At 39.6% G+C, this 26,158-nt stretch overlaps 2 protein-coding genes across 4 annotated transcripts; one reads left to right on the top strand and one right to left on the bottom strand.

The window, feature by feature from the left end:
- Window positions 1-1,958: 1,958 nt before the first annotated feature.
- SSB (small RNA binding exonuclease protection factor La) lies at window positions 1,959-14,869 on the top strand. The gene is made up of 12 exons (XM_012468551.3): window positions 1,959-2,065; window positions 4,166-4,240; window positions 8,677-8,780; window positions 8,868-9,042; window positions 10,015-10,122; window positions 10,196-10,296; window positions 11,694-11,765; window positions 12,073-12,115; window positions 13,103-13,243; window positions 13,677-13,863; window positions 13,997-14,128; window positions 14,468-14,869. The coding sequence occupies exons 2-12, from the start codon at window positions 4,175-4,177 to the stop codon at window positions 14,557-14,559; spliced, it is 1,221 nt and encodes a 406-aa protein (XP_012323974.1). The 5' UTR covers window positions 1,959-2,065; window positions 4,166-4,174; the 3' UTR covers window positions 14,560-14,869.
- METTL5 (methyltransferase 5, N6-adenosine) lies at window positions 13,122-25,500 on the bottom strand. Of its 3 annotated transcripts, XM_021669000.2 has the most exons (8): window positions 25,436-25,500; window positions 25,146-25,297; window positions 22,595-22,709; window positions 21,726-21,907; window positions 20,523-20,605; window positions 18,092-18,143; window positions 15,253-15,302; window positions 13,122-14,662 (listed from the first exon to the last, which is right to left on the bottom strand). In XM_021669000.2, the coding sequence occupies exons 2-8, from the start codon at window positions 25,252-25,254 to the stop codon at window positions 14,624-14,626; spliced, it is 630 nt and encodes a 209-aa protein (XP_021524675.1). In that variant the 5' UTR covers window positions 25,255-25,297; window positions 25,436-25,500; the 3' UTR covers window positions 13,122-14,623. The 3 variants fall into 3 exon arrangements, with proteins under 3 accessions (XP_021524675.1, XP_021524674.1, XP_021524676.1); XM_021668999.2 differs by lacking the exon at window positions 25,436-25,500 and having other exon boundaries at window positions 25,146-25,429; XM_021669001.2 differs by lacking the exons at window positions 18,092-18,143; window positions 25,436-25,500 and having other exon boundaries at window positions 14,560-14,662; window positions 25,146-25,429.
- Between the last annotated feature and the right edge of the window lie 658 nt (window positions 25,501-26,158).

Consider the following 26,158-nt stretch of genomic DNA (forward strand, 5'->3'; position numbering starts at 1 on the left):
GCGTTGAGTAGATAAAAGAGAATCTAATTAATTTAAATTTAAACTACCTGAGCGCAACCCTGCTAGATATGTTTTTCTCATTGGCTTTAAGAAAAGAAGAAGAGCCCAGAAGAGTCTGAACTATGTGAGGTATGCAAAATTTATCAGGCCAGAGAGAGACAAGTTTGGGACTTCAATCATGTCCCTACATCCCTGTATTAGTCGGTTCTAACACTGCTATAAAGACATACCCAAGACTGAGTAATTTATAAAGAAAAGAGGTTTAATTGGCCCCCAGTTCCACATGTCTGGGGAGACATCAGGAAACTTAATAATCATGGTGGAAGGGGAAGGGGCACATCTTATGTGGTGGCAGGTGAAAGAGAGCAAGCAGGAGTTGGGGAAACTGCCTTATAAAACCACCAGAACAGCATGGCGGAAACCATGCCTGTAAGGTTTGTTCTTGGGTTCTTGTCACGTTTAAAATGAAGAAACAGGCCAGCATGAAAATAATCCAATGCAAAGGAATTTATTCAGGCTCCCTGGTGAGGTTCTGCAGTCCGGACAGGAGGGGCTGGAGAAGTCGCACGGACTCCTCTCAGGCAGGGGGTTTTATAGGGAGTGGAGGCATCTGATTGGTTGTGCCCAAGGTAAGTGGGACAAAATGGAGGGGAGTAGGGCCCGAATGGGACAAAATGGCAGGGAGTGGGGCCCAGATAGGACAAAATGGTCGGCAGGGAGTGGGGCCCAGATGGGACAAAATAGTAAGCAGGAAGACAAAATGGCAGGCAGGGAGTGGGGCCCAGATGGGACAAAATAGTATCAGGTAGGTCCTGGCAGGGCTTTTTTCCCGGGGAGTGGGGAGTGTACGAGCTCCCTGCGAGGCAACCGGCCTTACAATGCTCACGATCCAGTCACCTGCCACTGTGTGTGGTTCCTCCCAATGTGTGTGGTTCCTCCCTCCGTGTGTGGTTCCTTCCTCCATATGTGGGGATTATGGGGATTACAATTCGAGATGAGATCTGTGTGGGGACACACAGCCAAACTGTATCAATCACCACGCTTCAGGGGCAATTGTTTAAAGTCACATTGCTCCTTACTATCTGCTTCATCCATATTAATATTCTTGGAATTTGTGATACAAAGAACAATGTATAGCCAATCAATAGCTTATATTATTTTAATGTATGTTACTGGTAAACAACTTAGGAACTGCCTCTTCTTTCTGCTTTAAAAACCTACTTGTAAGTGCTGCGAATTAGAGCATATATTCAGAGCATTTTGAATCCATGCTTTCATGCGGCAGTCCTCAAACTTGGCTCAAATAAACTCTCTACTTACATTAATTTTGCCTCAGTTTTTCTCTTTAGGTTGAAAATATTGCATCAAGTTGAATGCTCACAGCAACTGTATGAACGAGATGGTATTTATTATTGGCCCTATTTTATACCTGAGGAACAGAGAAGTTGAACAACTTGTCCAAGATCACAGTTTGACAGCAGGAGCACCGTTATTTGAAGCAGGCACTCTGATTGCAGACACCCAGTTTTTACACTTTTACATGCTGTACTATATTGTTTTCTGAACGCCAAGATTCCACGGATCTTTGACTTTTTTTAAAATTTCACTTTTTTTTTTTGAGAAGTACTACAACACGATGTGTTGTGTATTCACCCACATTTTTGGAAAACATCTGAGAAAAAAAAAGCGAACACTTCACATGAATGCAGAGCCAAAGGAAGGTCTGGGGTACAGATGCCGTCTAGAAATACTTAAAAATAAATGTATTATATTAACACAAACTAGTAGCCATCCCCCTACACCCTGCGGTACTTTTTGACCCAATTTGCTAGGATTAAGGGCGGGACTCCAGGGTCCCTGGGAGCCAGCGGCAGCCGCGCATGCTCAGAGCACAGGGACCGCTCCAGCTCGTCGGTGGCCCCGCCCACCCAGACCGCAAGGACTGCCGGGACGGCCCCCATCTTCTTTGAGCGCTTTAGGCCGGCCGGCTGCGCTGAGGACTGGAGTCGTTGCTGTTGCTGTTTGTGAGCCTGTGGCGCGGCTCTGTGGGACCAGAACCTTAAAGGTGAGAAACTCTCGGTGGCTAATGAGAAGCTACAAAAGGGCCCACTTTGCTGGTGCGCGACGGCGCATTTCTGTTCCTTACTACCTCTTGCGGCGTTCGTCAGGCCCTCGCTTTCCTCACGTTCAGGCCGAGCGCCGCGTGGGCCGCAGCCGGAGGCGGCGTAGCGGAGGGGGCGCCGGCGTCGGCGAGGCTGCCCCCGCGAGGAATGCGGGAGCCTGGAGTTCTCGGCACGTGGCTGGTGCCCAGACTGTTCAGCGGTTGCTTTGAGGCGGGACTGTGGCTGCCCCATCCCCATTGCGTCCTTTCGGTTTTTTACCTCCACCGCGTTCTAGTCTTACCGAAGGCTTGTGGCCATCTCTAAGTTTCTGGGAACGTGGACACGGGGTAAACGTCTGTGGAGCCTGTGGACTGACTGGAGGCCAAAGAACTTAAGGCCGCAGATACACCCCAGCGTCACTCTTTTGGTCTTTTAGGGCCTTCATCGCTCACATCAGGTTTCTGTGTGAAACGGGAAAACGTGGGTAATATTTCACTTCCAGTTGTACATTCTGGAAAAGTAAGCAATGAAACGCAGTCCCAAAATTAGGTAGGCCAAATAGCTTTTGCAGGGACTAGTTACTTTACCTCATGGTTTGCACTGTAAGGGGCCCTAGATCACGGTAGTAACTTAGGAGTGTAGATTGTGGTAGACAAGACAATGCATAACATTGAGTAAATTCTCTAGGGGAATGTGCATCACGCAGTAGCCCGATGCAAGTGCTTCCTATGTGCATCCAGGGTAGTGAATGCAATTACACTGTGTCAGGTGATGCTTCCAAGAAGTGTACCTATATCAGTTCATAACTAGAGTCAATTAATGGCAATATTCTTGATGATTTGTTCACATAACTTTTGTACAATAGGGATGACTGGGTGGCTTAGTAGAGAGTCCTGGAGGCAAGTACTTTGTAATTAGAAGACTTAGTTTGTAATTTCTAGCAAACCAATATCATAGCCTCCTTTTTTCCTTGCAGTGCTCATATCAGGAATGCGAAACAGGAAACTGGCTATCCAATGTATTAGTGAATTAGTAGGCATACTCCCCAGTTTAATATCGTGTTAGTGTGACCACATTCTCCAATTTTTGTTTTCGTATGTTCCTTAGCATAGAGTATCTGACTAACTGGAGTGTTCGGATTTTTTTCACCTTAAAGTTATGATACCTAACTTGCTGATAACAAGATTTGGGTAAGTTAGCTGTGACTGCGTTTTAAAAGAAATGAGGCAGGGCTTGGTGCCTCACGCCTGTAATCTCAGCACTTTGGGAGGCCGAAGTGGGTGGATCGCCTGAGGTCAGGAGTTCAAGACCAGCCTGAACAACATGGTGAAACCCCTTTCTACTAAAAATACAAAAATTATGCCGGGCTTAGTGGCTCATGCCTGTAATCCCAGCACTTTGGGAGGCCGAGGTGGGTGGATCACCTGAGGTGGGGAGTTCGAGACCAGCCTGACTAACATCGAGAAACCCACGTGTCTACTAAAAATACAGAATTAGCCGGGCATGGTGGCACATGTCTGTAATGCCAGCCACTCTGGAGGCTCAGGCAGGAGAATCGCTTGAATGCGGGAAGGGGAGGTTGCGGTGAGTGGAGATCATGCCATTGTATTCCAGCCTGGGCAACAAGAGCGAGCGAAACTCGTCTAAAAAAATTTAAAAAAGAACCGAGACGAAACAAATGCACAGTGATATACTGAAAGATAGTATCTTTTGAAGCTGGAAATGGTTGGTCAGTGATTGGAGTTTTTTTTTTTTTTTCCCCTAAAGCTTGCTTAACCAGCTAAATGAAGATAAAGAGTTTCTTGTTATAGAGGATGGGGTAGTGATTTACTGAAAGAGGGGCAGCTTTTTTCATAGTTTTTAGATATTTGTCATTACTTACGCCAAAGTGTTGCTTTGTTGAGATATTTGAGAATTGAGTAAAGAAACTGAACCTGTGAAATGAGAAATTCTTGATTTTTTTTAAAGAAAACAATGAGATATTAATACTTTGTAAACATTCTCTTTCTAGTCTTGAGTTTTATATGAAAAATAACTTTATGCTAATTTGGTAAATTTTACAGATAGCCACAATGGCTGAAAATGGTGATAATGAAAAGATGGCTGCCCTGGAGGCCAAAATCTGTCATCAAATTGAGGTATGATTCCTGTGCTATAAACTGCAAAAACAAGTTCCTTGAAAGAAAATGGACGACCTCAACACAAATAGAGAAAGAACATTTAATTTCAGTATATGGACATTCAACATTTGGCTTGTCTTTGATTCTTAGATGTGCATATAATAACGTACAGTTTTATATTGGTGGAGCCAGGTTATGAAACTCAAGATGTACAAACATTTCAAAAGGTTAACACTATAAGCTGGTGTTATCTTTTTAAAATTTTAGTTTCATAGTCTTATATAAAATTTTAGCTTCATAGTCTCATATAAAATGAGGGTAGTTCCTTCCTCATAAGGTGGTTTGGAGGATTACATTAGTGAATAAAATGTTAAGCACTTAGAAGAATGCCTGACACATAAATAACATAAAAATCCTTGGTAAAGTAAGTTGCCTGTGAAATAACACTATATTTTTGATCATCCTATTAGTTTTTCTCTGCCCAAACAGTTCTCAGCGATTGCAACTTTAATTTTTTTTTTTTTTTTTAGGCAGAGTCTCACTCTGTTGGCCAGGCTGGAGTGCAGTGGCACTATCTTGGCTCACTACAGCAGTTTTGGCTTACTGCAGCCTCCACCTCCCTCATTCAAATAATTCTTCTGCCTCAGCCTCCCGAGTAGCTGGGACTACAGTAGTATACCACCACACCCAGCTAATTTTGTATTTTTAGTACAGATGGGGTTTCACCGTGTTGGCCAGGCTTGGTCTCGAACTCCAGACCTCAGGTGATCTGCCTTCCTTGGCCTCCGAAAGTGCTGGGATTACAAGTGTGAGCCATTGTGCCCAGCCAGTAACTTTGATAAAGTATCTGTTTTCATATTTAGGTATTATGTTTATGTTAACATAATACCTCAAGTGATCCTCTGTACCTTTGCAGCACTGAGGCAGGAGGATGGCTTGAGTCCAGGAGTTAGAGACCAGCCTAGGCAACATGAAGAGACCCCATCTCTACAAAAAAAAATTTTTTAAATTAGCTGAGTGTGTTAGCGGTTTACCTGTAGTCTCAGCTACTTGGGAAACCGAGGTGGGAGGATTGGTGGAGCCCAGAAGGTAGAGGTGATCATACCACTGCACTCCAGCCTGGATGACAGAGCCAGACATTCTTTGGGGGGTGGAGGGGTGATGGAAAGAAACCTGAGAGTCTTTGTGAGCATACTCTGGCTGGGGAGGCTGCCTGATTTGCAAATCATTTTTTGTTCAATTAAACTCTATTAAATTTAAAAAGAAAAAACCTTTACAGTATCAATAATGGTTTCATGGGAAATTATCTTTAAACTTACGTTCTTGCTAAGGAACTCCTCAGATCATATTGTTTGGTGTGGGGTTTTTCTGCAATTCTCAGAACTGCTTTTTTTTTTAAGCTACACCTCTCTGCATTTAACATGTCCTGTGTTCCTTTTTTTGGTATTAATTTCTTTATGATTGTGGGGAGAAAAATTAGAAGTTATTCATTCTGTGTTTAATACTTAGAACAAAAGGTTGTATCTCTCCCACAACCTGCCAACTCTCAAATCCTTCTTCTCTGAGGTAATCAAGGTTAAAAGCTTTTGACATTTGCTTCATGCTCATGCTGATTTTTTTAGTGGCCCTTATATTTTACAGCAGTTCCAGGTTCACAGCAAAATTGAATGGAAGGTACAGAGATTTTCCATATATCCCCTGCCTCCACACAAGCATAGTGCCTTCACCTTTACAAACATCCCCCATCAGAGTGGTACATTTCTAATGATTTTATTTCCTTCCATTTCCCCCACTAAATATAGGATACATTTTTGTGGAGAAGTTTTGTGTCATCAATAATTTATTCTTTCTCCTCTTTAATATGTAGGATCTAATTTTTTTTTTTTTTTTAGCTCTAATCGTTCTTTGACAAATATATATAAATCTTTGTAAACATGTTTATTGATTTCTTCAAGATAGAATTGTTAGAAGGAGCTATGCTGGCTCCAGGATCATGCACATTAAAAAAAAAACCCTGATAATTTTCAGTTTACACCTACCTGCATATCTAGTTCTCTGTGTTCAAGTCAATACTAGGTATTCTTCGTTTTTTTCCTAGTCTTAGCCAGTTTGTTAGGTGAAAAATGCTGTCTCATTGCTTTAAATTGTATTTCTTTGATTAATAATGAAAGGAGGTTGGGATTTTTTTAGTTTACAGTACATTTTTTATGCTTTTTTTTTTTCTTTTTTGAGACAGAGTCTCACTTGTCTCCCAGGCTGGAATACAGAGTGCAGTGGTGCGATCTTGGCTCGCTGCAACCTCCACCTCCCAGGTTCACATGATTCTCCTGTCTCAGCCTCCCAAGTGGCTGGGATTACAGGTGCACACCACCATCCTTGGCTAATTTTTGTGTTTTTAGTGGAGACAGGGTTTCACCATGTTGGCCAGGCTGGTTTCGAACTCCTGACCTTAAGTGATCCACCTGCTTTGGCCTCCCAAAGTACTGGGATTACAGGCATGAGTCACTGCTCCTGGCCTATTTTTAATAATTAAAAAAAAAATCGTTAGCTGGGCATGGTGGTATGTACCTGTCATTCTAGCTACTTGGAAGGCTGAGGCGGAAGGATCAGTTGAGCCTGGGAGTTTCAGGCTGCACTGAGCTCTGATTGCACCGCTGCACTCCAGCTTGGGCAACAAAGACAGACCCTATCTCTGAAAAATAAAGTGTTTTTTTTTTTTTTTTTTTTTTTAAGACAGACAGAGTATTGCTCTGTGCTCAGGCTAGAGTACAGTGGCAGTGATCTCGGCTCACTGCAACCTCCACCTCCCAGGTTCAAGCTAGTCTTATGCTTCAGCCACACACATAGTTAGGATTACAGGTGTGCACCACCATGTGCGGCTGAGTTTTGTATTTTTAGTAGAGGCAGGGTTTCACCACATTGGCCAGTCTGTTCTCAAACTCCTGGCCTCAAGAAATTGACCCAGCTCAGCCTCCCAAAGTGCTGGGAATACATTCGAGAGCCGCTGTGCCAGGCCAATAAAATATCCTTTACCTATTTTCTATTTGAGTGTTTGCTTTTTACCCTCCTTCTTTGTAAGAATTCTTGACAAATTTGTTTGTCTTTTACTTTTTCTGTTACTTCTGGCATTCCAAATAGTCATACTTGGGTTTTTCCTTTGCTTGTACATTGAGAGTGCTTCTGTACTTATATTCAATAAACATTTACTTTAACTTTTTTTGAGGAAGTGTCTCACTTGGTTGCTCAGGCTCTGGAGTACAGTGGCGCAATTATGCCTCACTGGAGCTTCAACCTGTTAGGCTCAAGTGATCCTCCCATTTCAGCTTCCTGAGCTGGGACTACAGGCAAATACCACCATGCCTGGTCTTTTTTTTTTGTAGAGCTAGGGTCTCACCATGTTGCTTGGGCTGGTCTTGAACTCCTAGGCTCAAGTGATCCGCCTACCTCAGCCTCCTAAAGTGCTGAGATTAGGCATGAACCACCACCCTGGCCCTTATTTTTATTTTTTTGAGACAGAGTCGCGCTCTGTCGCCCAGGCTGGAGTGCAGTGGCGCAATCTTGGCTCACTGCAACTTCCGCCTCCTGGGTTCAAGCGACTCTCCTGCCACAGCCTCCCCAGTAGCTGGGACTACAAGCGTGCACCACCACGCCCAGCTAATTTTTGTGATTTTAGTAGAGACGGGGTTTCACCATATTGGCCAGAATGGTCTCCATCTCTTGACCTCGTGATTCAGTTATAGGTGTGAGCCACCGTGCCTGGCCCCTGGCCCTTATTTTTAATTTTTAAAAATTAGAAGGCCAGGTGCAGTGGCTCACGACTGCAACCCCAGCACTTTGGGAGGCTGAGGCAGACGGATCACTTCAGATCAGTTTGAGGCCAACACGGTGAAGCCTTGTTTCTAGTAAAAATACAAAAATTAGCTGGGTGTAGTGGCACATGCCTGTAATCCCAGCTACTTGGGAGGCTGAGACAGGAGAACTGCTTGAACCTGGGAGGCAGAGGTTGCAGTGAGCCAAGATTATGCCACTGCACTCCAACCTGGGTGACAGAGTGAGACTCCGTCTCAAAAAAAAAAAAAGTGATTAACCAGTTTATTCCAGTTCTTTTAACCATCTAGTCTTTCCACAGTAATTTGCAAGAGGCTTTTTATATAATCTTTAAATATATTCTTCTTTAAGGCTTTCTAGTCTATTAACACATCTGTTAATGCTGTTTAAGTAATTGACATTTTAGTTTTTTTTTTTGTTAATTTGTATTGTAAACGTTTTATATCGTATTTTAATTTGTATTATAAACATTTTATATCGTATATTTGGGGAAGATGTTTATTGCCTTTTGTAACTTGTGACATGTATTTTTAAATAACAGAACTTGGTACTGGAAAGTAATAAGAAATGTCAGGATTGGAGTCCATATTATACAGTGTTCTGAAATACATTGTATTATCTCACAGTATTATTTTGGAGACTTCAATTTGCCACGGGACAAGTTTTTAAAGGAACAGATAAAGCTGGATGAAGGCTGGGTACCTTTGGAGATAATGATAAAATTCAACAGGTAACAAGCTTTTAAAAATAATCTTTCGGTTTTCTGATTACAGTAAGTGTTACTGCTGAGTCTTACGTTTTTATATGTCCATTTCAGGTTGAACCGTCTAACAACAGACTTTAATGTAATTGTGGAAGCGTTGAGCAAATCCAAGGCAGAACTCATGGAAATTAGTGAAGACAAAACTAAAATCAGAAGGTCTCCAAGCAAACCGCTACCCGAAGTGACTGATGAGTATAAAAATGATGTAAAAAACAGATCTGTTTATATCGTAAGTGGGCCTTTAATGCATTTAAATATCTTACATTTATTTAGAAAGTAGAGTAGAGTAGGGAAGAGTAAGGGATCAGGAATCACAGCCTCACTAATTACTGTGTTTGATATTCTTAACCTAAGTTTTTTTGTTTTGTTTTGTTTTTGAAACAGAGTCTCGTCCTGTTGCTCATGTTGGAGTGCAGTGGTGTGATCATGGCTCACTGCAGCATTGACCTCCTGGGCTTAAGTGATCTTCCCATCTCAGCCTCCTGAGTAGCTGGGACTATAGGCATATATGGCTGTATTAAAAATTTGGCCATACCTGGCTAAAAATTTTTTGTAGAGACAGGGGTCTCCCTGTATTGCCCAGGCTGGTGTCGAACTCCTGGGCTCAAGTGATCCACTCACCTTGACCTCCCAAAGTGCTGGGATTATAGGCGTGAGCCACCATGCTCGGTCCTAAGTTTTATCTTCATAAATGTGGATATTTTCTAACTTGTAGAACCGTTGTGAGAATTAAATGGAAAAAAAAAAAAGAAAAACTCATACCATTGGATGAAATCTTTGGCATATTCTAAGCACTTATAGCATATTAGCTGTTCTTATCTGTCAGCTGCTAAACTTGATTGCAGTTTTCTTTAGCATATTTTTAAATAGTTTATTATGGAAAATTTCAGATATATATATAAATAGGTTGAATAATGTACCATCACCCAGCTTTAGTAGTTCTTAGCAGAACACGTAAATCATCTTGTTTTATTTCTGCCTCAGCTGAATTATTCTGAAGCAAATACCAGATGAGTCACTTTTATTGCAGTGGAGAATAGTGGCTCCTAAACAAGGCTTTTAAATGATTACTAAAGAGAGAAATAGAGATAGATGGGTATATCCTGGCTTCGTTTCAAGATAAAATGAATCAAATTATCTCCAGTTGTTTATCTGAAAAGTCATTATTTGTTATTTGTACATTTCTTCCCATTCTTCACAGAAAGGTTTCCCAACTGATGCAACTCTTGATGACATAAAAGAATGGTTAGAAGATAAAGGTCAAGTACTAAATATTCAGATGAGAAGAACACTGCATAAAGCATTTAAGGTATGATGATACAGACTTTTTCAAGTTCTAAAACATATGGGACATAACTTAATCTTTTCCTTCCTTTTTATAGGGATCAATTTTTGTTGTGTTTGATAGCATTGAATCTGCTAAGAAGTTTGTAGAGACCCCTGGCCAGAAGTACAAAGACACAGACCTGCTAATACTGTTCAAGTAAGTCTTTTTGCTGATGTTTCTCCTGGCCTTTTAGTTATATGGAATTGACACACTAGGGTAAGGAGCATGAAAGTAGCATCCCCTCTAAGGCTAAAGATTTTTAGTATCTTTAGATGTCCTTTGAGAAATGGCTTGGTATTTGCTCAGTGAGAACTATAATCTTTTGAGACTATAAGAAAAGTGTTCATTAGTACCTTTTCACTGTTAGCAATTTTTTTTTTTTTTTGAGACAGAGTTTCACTCTTACTGCCCAGGCTGGAGTGCAATGGTACAATCTTGGCTCACTGCAACCTCTGCCTCCTGGGTTCAAGTGATTCTCCTGCCTCAGCCTCCTGAGTAGCTGGGATTACAGGTGGCTGCCACCACGCCCAGCTAATTTTTGTATTTTTAGTAGAGATGGGTTTCACCATGTTGGCCAGGCAGGTCTCGAACTCCTGATCTCAGGTGATCTACCCACCTTTGCTTCTCAGAATGTTGGTATTACAGGTTTGAGACACTGCACCCAGCCACTGTTAGCCATTATTAAAGGAGCTTATATTTTAGTACTGATTTTGCATCTAAAACTTTTAGTCAGGCTGGGTATTAAAATTTGGGCTTTTGTGTGTTTGGAAAATATATCTGCAGTTTTCATCTTAATTTTTCATAGCCTATATATATATTTTTAACAGTAGAAAGGATTATTGGAGATTTAGATCACATTCTTTGTGTGTATATGTGTGTGTTTGTCTAAGTGTCTGAAAATGGGGATGAACCAGAGCATTTTCATGATAAAATTAGTTGTAGGGCCATAGTCTCTTACTTTAGAAGACTGTATATAGTCTTCTAAATGGTATATACAAAACCTGATTGACTTAAGAGATGCACTGTGATGGATCATATTATCAGTGTTAAATCCTCAGACATTATTTAATTTGGTTTTCATCATTGCTGTTATTCTTGGGTCTCGGGGATTTAAAAATTTTCTCCTTTTGTGAAATTAACACCATAGAGAACTGAAATATTATTTGCATGACTTCTGATGCATTTTTCCCCCCCATACATGAATGATAAATGAAAATCAACATGAGATTGCTAATGGGCAGGGGGTTTCTTTTTGGGGTCATGAAAATGTTCTGAAATTAGTAGTGATGGTTGTACAACTCTGAATATACTAAAAAACATTCGAGATACACTTTAAAAGAGTGAATTTTGTGGCACATGGATTTCTTAGTAAGGCTGTTATTTTAAAAAACATGAGTAACTTCCTTGGCATATTTTGAATTTTTAGTTGATGATTATGTTGATAGTAAATGTGTACAACATTCATTGCTGTGTCATGTCTTAAGTCACTCAAAATATTCTGCAGTCTTAACTTTGTTCTCATGAACTTAGCCTCTGTACTGTGTGTTCTTTAGGGATGATTATTTTGCCAAAAAAAATGAAGAAAGGAAACAAAATAAAGTGGAAGCAAAATTAAGGGCTAAACAGTAAGTACATTGAAGTAATAGTGACATAATTTGAATTCCTTAAAGCTTTGACAAAAGTATAGTTGGTGAGCTCTGAAATAGTGGCAATAGGCCTTTCTCTTTGCTAGTGAAACATTGAGATCTTAAGCTGCCTTGACAATCTGGGGGCGAAATTGCATTGCCGTCTAGCATTGCATGATCACAAAACTTAAGGACTTCTGGCTTTGGTTAAATAGTTTAGTGATCATGAGTGGTTAACTTTATTAGGACTTTGTTTTCTTATATAGTAAGTGGAAATATGTTATCATTACAATATTTTTATTTGTAGAGAGCAAGAAGCAAAACAGAAGTTAGAAGAAGATGCTGAAATGGTAAGTATATATATTACTGGTAGCTAGTATATCTGTCATTCAAAGTTAAATGAATAGGTTTTAAGTCTGAGGACTTTTTAAAAAAAATTGTAAGCAAAGCTATCTATAGTTGTCATTGCACTAAAGTAATATATCAGGTACTATATTGAAGGAAAAGAGAACACTAAGGATAAGAAATATGTTTTAAAATAAGAAAAAGGCTGGGCACAGTGGCTTACGCCTGTAATCCCAGCACTTTGGAAGGCCAAGGTGAGCAGATCATTTGAGGTGAGGGGTTTGAGACCAGCCTGGCCAATATGGTGAAACCCTGTCTCTACTAAAAATACAAAAATTAGCCAGGTGTGGTGGTTCATGCCTGTATTCCCAGCTACTAGTTGCTTGAACCCGGGAGGCAGAGGTTGCAGTGAGCCAAGATCACACTACTGCACTACAGCCTGGGTGACAGAGTGAGACCCTAAGAATAAAAAATAAAATACAGGAAATTTTATTTTGAAATATTCAGAAAAAGTTCATTTATGCCTAGAACTTATTTTTATGAGAAAATGTTCTATAACTTCTAAAGATTCTAATCATAGATTAATACTAATGTGACTTTTAATTTTGACTTTATAAGATGCTGCTGTGTATTTCCATTTAGAAATTTACAAATACAAATTTTTATTTGGGGAAAATAATGACTTCAAAAAATTTTAGAAGTATGATAAATAATACTCCCTAGAATTATTTTCCAAGGTAGTCTAATAATCAGACTTACTTATGTAGTTTATAACTAATTAAACACCAGGTGTATAAGAGATCAGATAAGTTAAAATTGAAAGCCATTGTAGAATAAACGATGACAAAGGAAAACACCAACTCCGTGAAACTACTTTAAAATAGCATTTTACTTTCTAGTCTTTTTCTTATATAGGTATAATGTGGTGTGAGTCATATCTGGTCTGTTGTTGCTTTTAAGAAACTTTTTGATTGCTTTGTATATTTTTATAGAAATCTCTAGAAGAAAAGATTGGGTGCTTGTTGAAATTTTCGGGTGATTTAGATGATCAGACCTGTAGAGAAGATTTACATATCCTTTTCTCAAATCATGGTGAAATAAAATGGATAGACTTCGTCAGAGGAGCAAAAGAGGTTTGGAAACATTCCTATGCTTTTTAGCAATCAGTTTGAAAATCTGTAGAAACTTATCTTGTAGAAGACAAAATTAGTAGAATAATTTTAAAACTGTGTTTATTTAAATTAGTTTTTACTTGATCATTTGTTGTTATTGTCACTAGATGTGAAGTCTGATACTTTCTGGATTATACTAGTTTTTACTTGATCATTTACTTTGTTGTTATTGTTATTATATGTGATATCTGATAGTTTCTGAATCATATGAATGACAGTTCATATTGGCGATTGCAGTTTTACTTCTGTAGCATACCTTTTCTAATGTTCAGTAAAATTAAAACTGGTAAAGGCATGGCAGGTTTGCAGGGTAGAAAAAATTACTTTGAACAAAGAAATTAATTGTGGGACTAAAAACTAAGGGTATGGCTTTCATTTTCTGTCTCTGATATAGGGGATAATTCTGTTTAAAGAAAAAGCCAAGGAAGCATTGAGTAAAGCCAAAGATGCAAATAATGGTAACCTACAATTAAGGAACAAAGAAGTGACTTGGGAAGTACTAGAAGGAGAGGTGGAAAAAGAAGCACTGAAAAAAATAATAGAAGACCAACAAGAATCCCTAAACAAATGGAAGTCAAAAGGTCATTTATTCTGATTTTTCAGTCTGGTTGTTTAACCCATTTACTTGAGCAAAAACTTCAATCAGTGTTCAAAAACACTGACAAGAAACTTAAAAAAAAAATCTTTACGAAGTGCTCAATTGTGTCTGTACAGGTCGCAGATTTAAAGGAAAAGGAAAGGGTAATAAAGCTGCCCAGCCTGGGTCTGGTAAAGGAAAAGTACAGTTTCAGGGCAAGAAAACGAAATTTGCTAGTGATGATGAACATGATGAAAATGGTGCAACTGGTAAGTTTTTTCTAAGTCCTTTGGTAGTTTCATGAGGAAATGTGCACTTCCATAAATAAACGATTTGTCAGAGAGAATAGGGATTTGGCTTTTCAGCTCCTGGATAAGTGCCATTCGTGGATTATTATTATTTACCTCAGTCATGCTGTTGTATAAGTCAGGGATAGGATATTTGGAAGATGAATCTAGAGGTCAAATGGTCTGTAATAAGAGAAAAACCTTTTCTCATTGGTGCAAGGAAGTTATGTCTTTTTCAACAGTATCATTATTAGTGATTGTGCTCAGTATTAAAATAGAGCAGTACTTATGTTGAATTTAACAAAAATTGTTATTTTATAGGACCTATGAAAAGAGCAAGAGAAGAAACAGACAAAGAAGAAGAACATGCATCCAAACAACAGAAAACAGAAAATGGTGCTGGAGACCAGTAGTTTAGTAAACCAATTTTTTATTCATTTTAAATAGGTTTTAAAGTACTTTTGTTTGTGGGGGCTTTTAAAAAGAAAACCGAATTAGGTCCACTTCAATGTCCACCTGTGAGAAAGAAAAAGTTTTTTTGTTGTTTGTCTTTTTTTCTTAACCAAATGAGAATTTTTTTGAATGTATAGTTCTGTTTGTGTTATTTCAGATGATTCAAATATCAGAAGGAAGGTGGTTCTTCCATTAAATTGCCTTTGTAATATGAGAATGTATTAGTACAAACTAATAAAATATATACTATATGAAAAGAGTAAAAACATAGTTTTTTGTTTTGTTTTCTTTTTGTACCCAGAGCATTTAAAACAGAACTAGAATATTAGCTATTGACTATGGGCCCTTCCCACAAGGCTATTTATTGTGTCTCCTAGGCTGACTTTCTGTATTTACACAGGAAAGTTGAAAACACTAGAAATAATTACTTGTTACAAAGCTTTTCTTTTTTTTCCTTTTGAAATTGAGTCTTTGTCGCCCAGGCTGGAGTGCAGTGGCACAATCTCAGCTCACTGCAACCTCCACCTCTTGGGTCCAAGTGATTCTCCCGCCTCAGCCTCCCAAGTAGCTGGGATTACAGGTGTGAGCCACCGCGCCTGGCCCACAAAGCTTTTCAATACCGAATGTAAACCAGCCAAAATCAAGAGACTTACTGATTGCTTTTTGTGAAACTTGTATGATGCTGGCAGGTCATATCGAAGCTCTGTAAAACAAAATCAACCTAAAGATAAAATTCTATTTCCAAACAAACATTTACCATCCTTGACTAAACAACAAATTAAGAAAAACATTAAGTGCTGATAAACTGAACATTTTAGAACTTTTAACGTATCCAAGTAGTGACTTGCTAGATTCTCAGCATTGGCTATGGCAGCTTGGCATTTCTGCCATTATGGCTGTTTATACTGTAATTTGAGGTTATAAGTGAAGAGTTTAGAAGGATAAAAGGTGGACAAAAAGTACGTCCTATGAAAATGATGGTACCTTTCTATTTTTAATTTCCTAATAGTCTATATAATTAACTTAATCTCATAATAACCGTGCTTATTTCAAAATTTTCTAACTCAGAGTTTAATAGTAAGTAGCTTATTATTTTCCTCCTAAGCTCTAAAATGAAAACCAATTTTTCATATTTCTTCCTTCTAAAGAATAATGTAGGCTGTGTGTAGTGGCTCACGCCTGTAATCCCAGCACTTTGGGAGGCCAAGGTGGGTGGATCACAAGGTCAGGAGTTCCAAGACCAACCTGGCCTAGATGGTGAAACCCCATCTCTACTAAAAATACAAAAAAAATTAGCCGGGCACGGTGGCGGGTGCCTGTAATCTCAGCTGCTCAGAAGGCTGAGGCAGAGAAATGCTTGAACCCGGGAGGCAGAGCTTGCAGTGAGCAAAGCTACTGCACTACTGCACTCCAGCCTGGGTGACAGAGCAAGACTCTGTCTCAAAAAGAAAATAGATTCTCTAAACTCTTTACTACCAATCTATTTTAGAGGGATGGCAATGAATCTACCCCTGTCTATCACAGCTTTCAAGTTTTTTTTTTTTTTTTGAGATGGAGTTTCGCTCTTGTTACCCAGGCTGGAGCGCAATGGCACGATCTCAGCTCACCGCAACCTCCGCCTCCTGGGTTCAGGCAGTTCTCCTGCCTCAGCCTCCTGAGTAGCTAGGATTACAGGCACGCACCACTATGCCCAGCTAATTTTTTGTATTTTTAGTAGAGACGAGGTTTCACCATGTTGACCAGGATGGTCTCGATCTCTTGACCTCGTGATCCGCCTGCCTCGGCCTCCCAAAGTGAGCTTTCAAGTTTTAATGTGCAATAAAATCACCTGGGGATCTTGTTGAAATGCAGATTCTAATATAATAGGTCTGGGTGGAGCCAGAAATTCTTCATTTCTAACAAGGAAATCCCAGGGATTTTAATGCTGATGGTGTGAGGACCACATTTAATTTAGATTATAATTAGCTTCTAGTTAATATGATTTTCCTATTTTGATGTTTGTGACTATTACCCAATTTAGTAATAGGAGGAGCAAAGCTCTGGCATGGTCTATTGGGACTGTTCTAAGTTGTTCCATACTGCATATAATACCAAAAACTGGCCGGGTGCAGTGGCTCATGCCTGAAATCCCAGCACTTTGGGAGGCCGAGGCAGGAGGATGACCTGAGGTCAAGAGTCCGAGACCAGCCTGGCCAACATGGTGAAACCTCATCTCTACTAAAAATAAAAAAGTTAGCTGGGCATGGTGGCATGTGCCTGTATTCCCAGCTACTCAGGAGGCTGAGGCAGGAGAATTGCTTGAACCCAGGAGGCAGGGGTTGCAGTGAGCCAAGATCATGCTACTGCACTCCAGCCTGGGCGACAGAGGGATACTCCGTCTCAAAAACAAAAACAAAAAACCTAAAACTCTGTAATTAATGCAACACTGAAAATAACAGGAAGATGAACAAATTATTATGAACAGTATTAAATTAGTTGTACGTTTAACACTACAGTGTCAATTCATTGTTAGTTTATTATTGTGAAAAATCATGTTCCCTTATTGTACTCTTATTTCAGGCTTAGATTATAATTAACTTCTAGTTATATGCTTTCCTGTTTTGATGTTTGTGACTATTACCCAATTTAGTAATAAAAATGTATCAAACATAATTTACTCATAGTGTTGATGTTTAATAGAAAAAGATAAATGTTATTTGATTCCAGGGGCAATCAGAAAATGGAATTAGAGGCTGGGTGTGGTGGCTCACACCTGTAATCCCAACACTTTGGGAGGCCAAGGGTGGAGGACCACCTGAGGTCAGGAGTTCGAGACCAGCCCTGCCAACATGGTGAAACCCTGTCTCTACTGAAAATACAAAAATTTGCTGGGCATGGTGTGTACCTGTAGTCCCAGCTACTCGTGAGATTGAGGCAGGAGCACTGCTTGAACCCGGGAGGCAGAGGTTGCAGTGAGCTGAGATTATGCCACTGCACTCCAGCCTGGGCAACAGAGCAAGACTGTCTCAAAAAAAAAAAAAAAAAAAGAAAAGAAAAGAAATTTGAAAGGTTATCCAGGTGCCATTTTCCCATCCAAGTACTAACCAGGTCCGACCCTGCTTTGCTTCCAAGATCTGACGAGATCGGGCGCGTTTAGGGTGGTATGGCCGTAGACCCAGGTGGCATTTTCCATGAATGAATTTCAAACCAAGATCTGACCGACTCCAAGGCCGTGTTTTTAATCATTGTGCTGCTATAGTGTTCTGCCTGAGTCTGGAGTGACCAAGTACCTGAATGCTATTAGAAATTTTCAGTAAATTGCATAAATTAAGACAGTCTCAGGGTAAGTATTCACTCTGCTTTTACTCCATTTCCAATCTATTACCAATCATGCACATTTTGCCATACTGTAAAGTATACTTTATAGTATATTTCCTCAGCAGCTGCATGAAAGTTTTGGTTGAGTGAAAGCATGTTGGCCCTTTTGGATATTAGCATTGAGATTTGTCTTACCTGCAATAATATCTATCTTGATTTTCCATTCTGCAGCTTTCTTTTGAATATGCTAAACATAAATAATATGTTATTATGAACTGATTTTTAAATAATTTTTTAAAAAATTGCTTTTTGCTAATACTTGAGATTGGGTTTTTAAGCTTAAAATTTCATTAGAATCTAGACCCTTGTAAACATTTCAACTGAATGGATAGTATTCTGAAAATAGGAAATCAAGCCATTTCAGTATATTTAACAATCGGAACCAAATCACACAATAAATCCAATTGATAGAAAGCTATTTATGCACCACATAATGCCATTTGGGGTTATCTAGGGACTGCATATATTTTGGTAGTCCCATAAAATTATAAAGGGATCTGAAAAATTCCTGTTGTCAAGTGATGTAGCTATCTTGACATCATAGCACAACACATTATCTTTTTGGTGTTTATATATCTTTAGATTAAAAAATACCATTGTGTTACAATTGCTTGTAGTAGTCAACACAGCAAAATGTTGACAGGTTTGTAGCCTAGGAACAATAGATTAGAACCATAGAGACTCGGTGGTCTGTTCTATGTTTGTACAATGATGAAATCACCTCGTGATGCATTTCTCAGAATGTATTAGTCAGAACATATCCCTGTTGTTAAGGGATGCATGACTATTTCAGAAATCTATCAGAGATGTGTAATGTTCTCATGGTTTCTGTAGCATTATTTCTTTAATATATACAGCTAGTTATCCTAGAAACCATTTAGCGGAGATCTATGTACATGGGCAATTCAGTTCATGCAATTTTACTGCATGAACTGTATATGAGTTGTATAAAATTCATGTTATGCCAAGCTGTGCAGAAAAGAGTTCACAGCAGGCCTGACTGCTTATCTTTAGAAAGGCCTGCTTATAAGTTTGGTCCTTGACTGGAGATTGGGAACTTAGATTTTGGGAGGGTTCCCACTCCCTACTCCTAATAATAGGGTTTCACTGTGCCTAACACTGTTGATGCTGAACACCTGTTTTCCTACTGGGCGTCTAGAGTTTGGGAATGTGTCAGAAAGGGAACTGCCATATGATCAGTCCCTAATAAAAGTCCTGGGCGCTGAGTCTCTGATGAGTTTCCCTGGTTGGCAGTATTTCATGTGTTGTCAATAATTCATGCTGGGGAAATTAAGTGTGTTCTCTGTTATTCCACTGGGTGAAGACTTGGGAAGCTTGCCCCTGGTTTCCCTTATTCTCTGCCCAATGTACCCTTCTTTTTGCTGATTTTGCTCTATATCCTTTCAGTGTAATACATCATAGTCATGAATAAGACTATATGCTGAGTCCTATGAGATTTCCTAGTGAATCATCAAACCTGAGGGTGTTCTTGGGAACACACATTTGGATACCAATATTTACTGGTGTTTGCTTTCATATATAGTGAGGATTTATTCACTAGCTATGTTGTGTCTTGTTGCTTGCCTACCATACCACACTGCTCATTGTTAGCAGAATTTTTTTTTTAGCTGTTTTATTTTATGCTTTTTAAAGGGTTATCAGATTACCATGTAACTAGAATGTATTATTTCCGACTGGGTTTTTTGTATTTATATGAATTAAGTATTTTTTCCTACAAAATCACTTTAAAATCTTTGAATACATTTATGATTTAAATAATAACTAACATATGCAATTACACATGTCAGACACTGATCTAAGTGCTTTGTAAATATTAACTCATGTAATCCTCACAATTATGAACTATTGGGTACTCTTAGTCCCTTACACTTAGAGTACAGGTGAGAACAGTATAAATGACAAAACTGAAGCTCAATTACCTTGACCAAGGTAACAGCTGGGAAGCAGCAAAGCTTGGATCTGAACACAGGGAGTCTGGTCTGGCTTCAGAATCTCTGTTCCTAACCACCATGTTATACCCACACTAAAAAAATGTACTGCCCCTCCTCTCAGTTTCCTGGAATACAACTTATACACCCCTCCATGCTGCAAAAATGTTATATGCTGCAAAAATAAGAATAGATGATTTCTGAACTCAGATCTGTTTAGCTCCAGGCTCAGTGTTCTGAAAACCTGGCATTACTGCCTCCCTTAAGTACATCAGGCCACACAAGGACAATGGGACAAAAAGCATCAACTAAGACTTACAGAGAAACTAAAACATACTGTAATGCTAGTTATAACACACTTCTCTACTCCTGAGTTATACTCTCTCATGACAACAATTCCTGTCTGAAAAAATCTTTGAAGAAAGCATTCATAGCCTGGAAAAAGACCAATCATAGATGCTAGCTGGTTAAGTGGAAAATTTAGTTCCTAAGTTTCAGATGTCAAAAAGGTCAGGAGAAATAGATACTGTGGTATCTAGTGATTCACAGCAAATCCTAAAACCACTGTCATGAATTTAAAAATAAATGCCATTGAATATCAGATGATTTGAACTTACTTCTCTAGTTGAGGATTTGTGTAAAGAATATACTGCTGTTCTTGCCATTTCCAGAGCAGTCTTTAGAAAATTCATATCTGTTCCTGTGAAGAGTAGAAAAAAAGCTCCTCTTTACCTCTTATCAAAGTAGAAGATTAAGTTAGTAGGATTTAAAAACATTTTCTTCCAAACTTCAAAAGAGCCACCTTGAAATCTTTTAGCAATAAGGGTACAAATAAACTATCAAAATATTATTTTAAGATTGGTAGAATAAAACCAGAATTATACTGTCTTGGTTAAATAAGGCTAAAGTAAAAATTTTAATATTCCAACATTAATGACTTTCAAAAAAGGGGAGAAGGAAACGTGTATAGTAGTATTCAGAATCATCTTGGTGGGGGCCGGGTACTTTTTGAACTATGCATGTCTTTTCCTACCCTCACTGACTTCCTAAGCTCCTTGCCCACGGTACACACAAAATTAACAGCCACAGTGAGTCACTGTTACTGATGGGCACATGTAGAAATCCTTGGGTCTGTTAAGACATTAAAAAACAGGTTTTAAATGTATAAAATTCTTTGTATGTTTCATATTCATTCAAAAGGGTTACGCAAATTATTCTTGAAAACAAATGGGAGACATACAATAAATGAAATGACTCTGTTTACTTAATACAAATTTGTAAAAACAAAAGTTGAAAAACTCAATTTCTTAGCCATGCATTAAACAAATTGAAATTTAAATTATAAGAACTATAACAGGTAAGAGATTGGTTTACTTAATGAAGAGTAGTAAAATGACTTACCCTTAGTTTAATGAAGAGTGATAAAATCACCTAGCCCAAACAGTCAGTGATAAAAATGGTTTTTATTTTTTCTAGACACGGTTTTGCTCTTACCAAGGCTGAAGTGCAGTGGCACATTCATAGCTCATGGCAGCCTTGAATACATGAGCTCAAGTGATCCATCCACCTCAGCCTCCTGAATAGCTAGGACTATAGGCTCACCATCACACTTGGCTAATTAAAAAAAATTTTTGTTGTTGTTGAGGCAGGGTCTAACTGTGTTGCCCAGGCTGGCTTTCAACTCCTGGCCTCAAAGGATCCTCCTGTATCAGCCTCCCAAAGCACTGGGATTACACACCTTAGCCACTGTGCCTGGCCTTAAAAATAGTTTTAAAAACATGTCTATAAATTTAACAATATACCTGATTCTTGTTACAAACCTTTATTATTTTTGGTCCCAAAGGGAGGATTCATAATTACTGTATCAAATGACTTGGACATTTTGTTAGATAATAAGCACACATCACATTGAATCATATCAATATTTGTTAACTCAAACTCTTCCACATTCCTGTTAAATATTTCCAGTGCATCTTCATCTATGTCAAATCCAACACATAATCTAAAATACAAAACACACACAAAGAGTTGCGACTTATAGCTCCCAAGTAAAAACAAAAAATTAGCTTTTTAAAAAAACCATGTATCTTTTTAACTCCATTAGCAAAATAAGAATTTTTTTTTTTTTTTTTCCAGACAGGATCTTGCTGTGTCACCCAGATGAGTGTAGGGGTGCCATCCTGATGCACTGTAGCCTCAACCTCTTGGGCTCAAGCAGTCCTCCCACCTCAGCCTCCCAAGTAGCTAGGACCACAGGTGCATGACACCACACCCAGCTAATTTTTGTATTTTTTGTAGACATGGGGTTTCACCATGTTGCCCAGGCTGGTCTCAAACTGCTGGGCTCAAGTAATCTGCCACCTTGGTCTCCCAAAGTGCTGGGATTACAAGCATGAGCCACTGTGCCCAGTCAAGTGTTGCTTTCAATAGCATAATTTCCCAACCTGGTAGAGGTTGGAAACTCAGGTTTGTATAAAAGGAACTACTGCTTTTACCATTTTAATTTATTTTTTGTAGTTTGTTTAGATCTTCTGCCCATTCAAAATCTATTCGGTATCAGATTTTTGCTCCCTATATCTCATTCTGTGGAGTCTCATAAATATAATTCAGTTAATCACATTGCTGCTCCTTATTAAAACCACCCAATACCCCCACCCAATACCCAAATAGTATATATTGCATTACGTACCCTGCTCCTAACATTGCACTTCCGATGCTAAGTACTCCACAACCACATCCTAGATCGGCAACGACTTTATTTTCAATGTCATCATAAGTGTTATGGATTGTATACAGCATACATGCTAAAAAATAAAAACTAGAGAATAAGCAAGCTGATACTAAAACCAAATTGTGCAAATGACTCTTTCTAAAATAATTTGTCTTGCATTACTTAGTCCTTTCCCAAATGGCATTCCAGATTATTTTTTTAAAAAGGTAAGATGTAATAATTTGGTATGTAGTAAAGAGGCACCACAAAGGAGGCTAATACCCACCAGTGGTTCTCAAAAAATAGTCTCTGTTAGCAATGCCAAGAATGACAAAACTGTGACCAGTCTCTGATGTAAAACGAGGAAAAAAAAAGTCAAAATGTTTAATTTTTCCTCAGCTTGTTCAAAACATTGCCATACACTCATATCAGTTCTTTCTTTGATGCTGAAATATTTTTATGAAAGAATGGTAAGAGTAAATAGATTTTTAAAAAAATCCTTCCTGGTCAACATAAATTTGGCAACTCTGTATCAGTTTCTAAAATTGATTTGAAATTTTACTTATCTGTGAAATCTGTAAGACTAGGAACCACTATCAAACCAGCATTAGCATCACAAAGACACAAACTTTTTTTTTCCTTTTGTTTTTTAAAACACAGACAGGGTCTCACTATACTGCCCAGGCTGGTCTGGAACTCCAGGGCTCAAGCAATCCTCCTACCTCAGCCCCACAAAGTGTTGGGATTACAGACATGAGCCACTGTGCCCAGCCACAGAAATTTGTTTTAACAAGTTTGTCACCAGAACGCAAGCACCATAAGCTCCACAATATAGCCTTTAGACATATATTCATGATCTACAGACATGTATATTCATAATCTACAAATGAGACCTGATAATAGAACTACTGGGTATTAGATATACTGAAGGTTAAACATGAATAACATCACCACTGACATCTCCCTGAAGATATCTCAATCCAGTAAAGGCTGCTGGCCATTGATACCTGAGGATCCAGAGGGGATTTTTTGTTTTGTTTTTTTCAGAGATAGGGTCTATCTCTATCACCCAGACAGGAATGCAGTGGCAGGATCAGAACTCACTGCAGCCTGAAGCTCCAGGGCTCAGGCGATTCTCCTGACTTAGTAACAGCAGCTGGGACTATAGGCGAATACTACCACACCCAGCTAATTTATTATTTTTTTAAGAGCTGGGTCTCACTGTGTTGCCCAGGCTGATCTTCAACTCCTGGCCTCAAGTCATCCTCTTGCCTCTTCTCCCAAATTGCTGGGATTATAGGGGTGAGTCACCGTACTTGGTCAGATTGTTACTATTTTTTAAATTGGATTCCACTAAAAAAACTACAGTCAGAAGACTAGTAAGTCTTTATTTCAAAAAACTCGCCTTAACCTAGACACAGTAGTTTTGTACGAATTTTTGGTTGGAATCATGACAGTATCTTGAAGTTTAAATGTAAATACACATGTATTCTCCTTGACTTTCATTGGCAGCTTAGAAACAACCATTCTGGAACTGGAAAAAACTCCTCCTTGCAGGTGCTCTCAAAAAATTAATTTTCGTAAGGGGCTAGGCTCAGTGGCTCATGCCTGTAATCCCAGCACTTTGAGAGGCTAAGGGGGGAGGATCACTTCAGCCCAGGAGTTTGAGACCAGCTTGGGCAACATAGCAAGACCCTGTGTCTACAAAAAATAAAAATAAAAAAAACATTAGCCAGGCATGATGGTGTGTGCCTGTAGTCCCAGCTGCTCAGAGGCTTAGGTGGGAGGATCACTTGAGTCCTGGAGGTCAAGGCTGCAGTAGCCGTGATCATGCCACTGCACTCCAGCCTGGGTGACAGTGAAACCCCCATCTCAAAAACTAATAAAAATATTTTTTCTAAGGCTTCCCGATGACTTCGGTAACACAGATACATGTTTTCCTGTATTCTCTCTTGTACTCCCAGTTATCAATGTCTGGCATGAAATGACAATGCTAACGCTCAGAAAAATCTGTTAAAATTAATATGCACGCCCACTTTTATACAGCACATATTCTGATTCTGTTAAACTACCCTTCCACTATCAACTCTGGTATTCATTTCTAGGGCACAGTATAGCACAAGAATTCTTAGTTGCAATAGGAAATTGATCTTTACTTAGCAAATATTTACTGAGCTTCTAAATAGTACCAGCAACTCTTCCAGGCACTGGGAATTCAAGTATGAACGAGACCAACAAATACCTTGTCCTCAAAGAGTTTATAACGTGAGAAGAGGAAAAAAAAACATATTAAAAAGGTGTCTGGCAGTGTTAAGGGACCTGCAGAAAACTAGACAGTAAAACGATAAAGTGTGTGTGCGTCTGTGGAGGGCGTGCCTTCAGGTGCAGTGACAAGGAAGAACTCTCTAACGCGATAGGTGATCTTAGGGCTAAATTTCTCTAGACATTCTCTGTATCCAAATAACTTCTATATCACAGAGTAGACTGGACTAACGCCGAAGGCAGGGGCGTGGTGAACCAGCCGCCCTACCTGCAATGTGCGGCCTGGTGGGATACTGTTCTAGAAGCAGCTTGGGCTTTTCGAATCCATCCACTTGTTGCAGGCGACTCTCTAGTTCCTTAAGCCTTAATTTCTTCATTTTGTTTTAAAGTATGGACTCGCAGGGTTTGAAGGCACAGGATCTGCGGAGAAATCTACTGAAATGGATGTTTCCTCCCTACCGCCAACCTTCTCCGCTATTTCAGCACCGCTGGCCAGACCCAAAGATGCGCTCTAAGGAGACGCCGCGATGCTGGGCACAGAACGAGCCTCGGACCCACCTTCCGGGTAGCCCACGCGGTCCCAGGAGACTGCGGCGGTGCCTGGCTGAAACCCCAGAATGCTTTGCGCCAGGGACCTCTGAAGGCGACCGGCACTTCTGCCGGGGCCGGAAGCGCCAGCCCGTACAAGCGCACGCGTTCGCCGCCCAGCGGCCTGGCGCCGAGCGGCAACGTCTGTCCTGCGCCGGGGTTCAGCTGGCCACCTGGGGGCCTCATCGCCCCATGCACGCCACCCGCAAAGCCTGTGCTACTCGCAGATCCACGGCCAGCCCTCGCCATCTGTCGAGTGCTCTTTAATTACCCTCTAGTTTGCCCTGAGTACCTGGGGTCCCTCAAAGGATGGGGAAAAGTAGAGAGTGAAAGGGAAGCGGGAGAGAAAGTCACAGTCACTTTGTTGTCTGGCCCAGAGTGACTTTGTTTCCTAAGTTTCGGCTCCGAAAGTAGCGGTCTCCATTCATCTTTACCTCCTTCGCCATTCTCATGCCTCACTTTATTGTAACTTTGTTTCCCAATTTTTAGGTCATTTTTATCACTTAGAATTCTCACAGGAATGGTGATGTCAGAGAAACCCAAAGAAGAGAGAGTGGAAATGAAAGAATAGGTAGTGGTGTCAAATACTGGAAAGAGGTCGGGCTTCATAAAGTAGTAGTAGAAATCAAGTTGTGGCAGATCGTGGAGCGAATGGAAGTTTAGGAAGAAGAAAGAGTGGCGCCGGGCGCTGTG

The sequence above is a fragment of the Aotus nancymaae genome, unplaced genomic scaffold, assembly GCF_030222135.1.
Source record: "Aotus nancymaae isolate 86718 unplaced genomic scaffold, 86718_ANA_hifiasm-v0.15.2.pri h1tg000008l, whole genome shotgun sequence".
In the NCBI taxonomy this organism is placed as follows: Eukaryota; Metazoa; Chordata; class Mammalia; order Primates; family Aotidae; genus Aotus; species Aotus nancymaae.

Bases quoted from the DNA above. Each gene is read 5' to 3' on its own strand.
- METTL5 (XM_021669000.2), bottom strand. From the start codon at position 25,254: ATGAAGAAATTAAGGCTTAAGGAACTAGAGAGTCGCCTGCAACAAGTG. The intron at 15,303-18,091 runs GTAAGACAAATC...TTTGTTTTACAG, and splicing joins CAAGATAGATATTATTGCAG to AGCTTCGATATGACCTGCCA. The intron at 14,663-15,252 runs GTAAGTCTCTTG...TCTTTCTCACAG, and splicing joins AGTTTCACAAAAAGCAATCA to GTGGACATTGAAGTGGACCT.
- SSB (XM_012468551.3), top strand. From the start codon at position 4,175: ATGGCTGAAAATGGTGATAATGAAAAGATGGCTGCCCTGGAGGCCAAA. The intron at 4,241-8,676 runs GTATGATTCCTG...ATTATCTCACAG, and splicing joins AAATCTGTCATCAAATTGAG to TATTATTTTGGAGACTTCAA. The intron at 12,116-13,102 runs GTAAGTATATAT...ATATTTTTATAG, and splicing joins TAGAAGAAGATGCTGAAATG to AAATCTCTAGAAGAAAAGAT.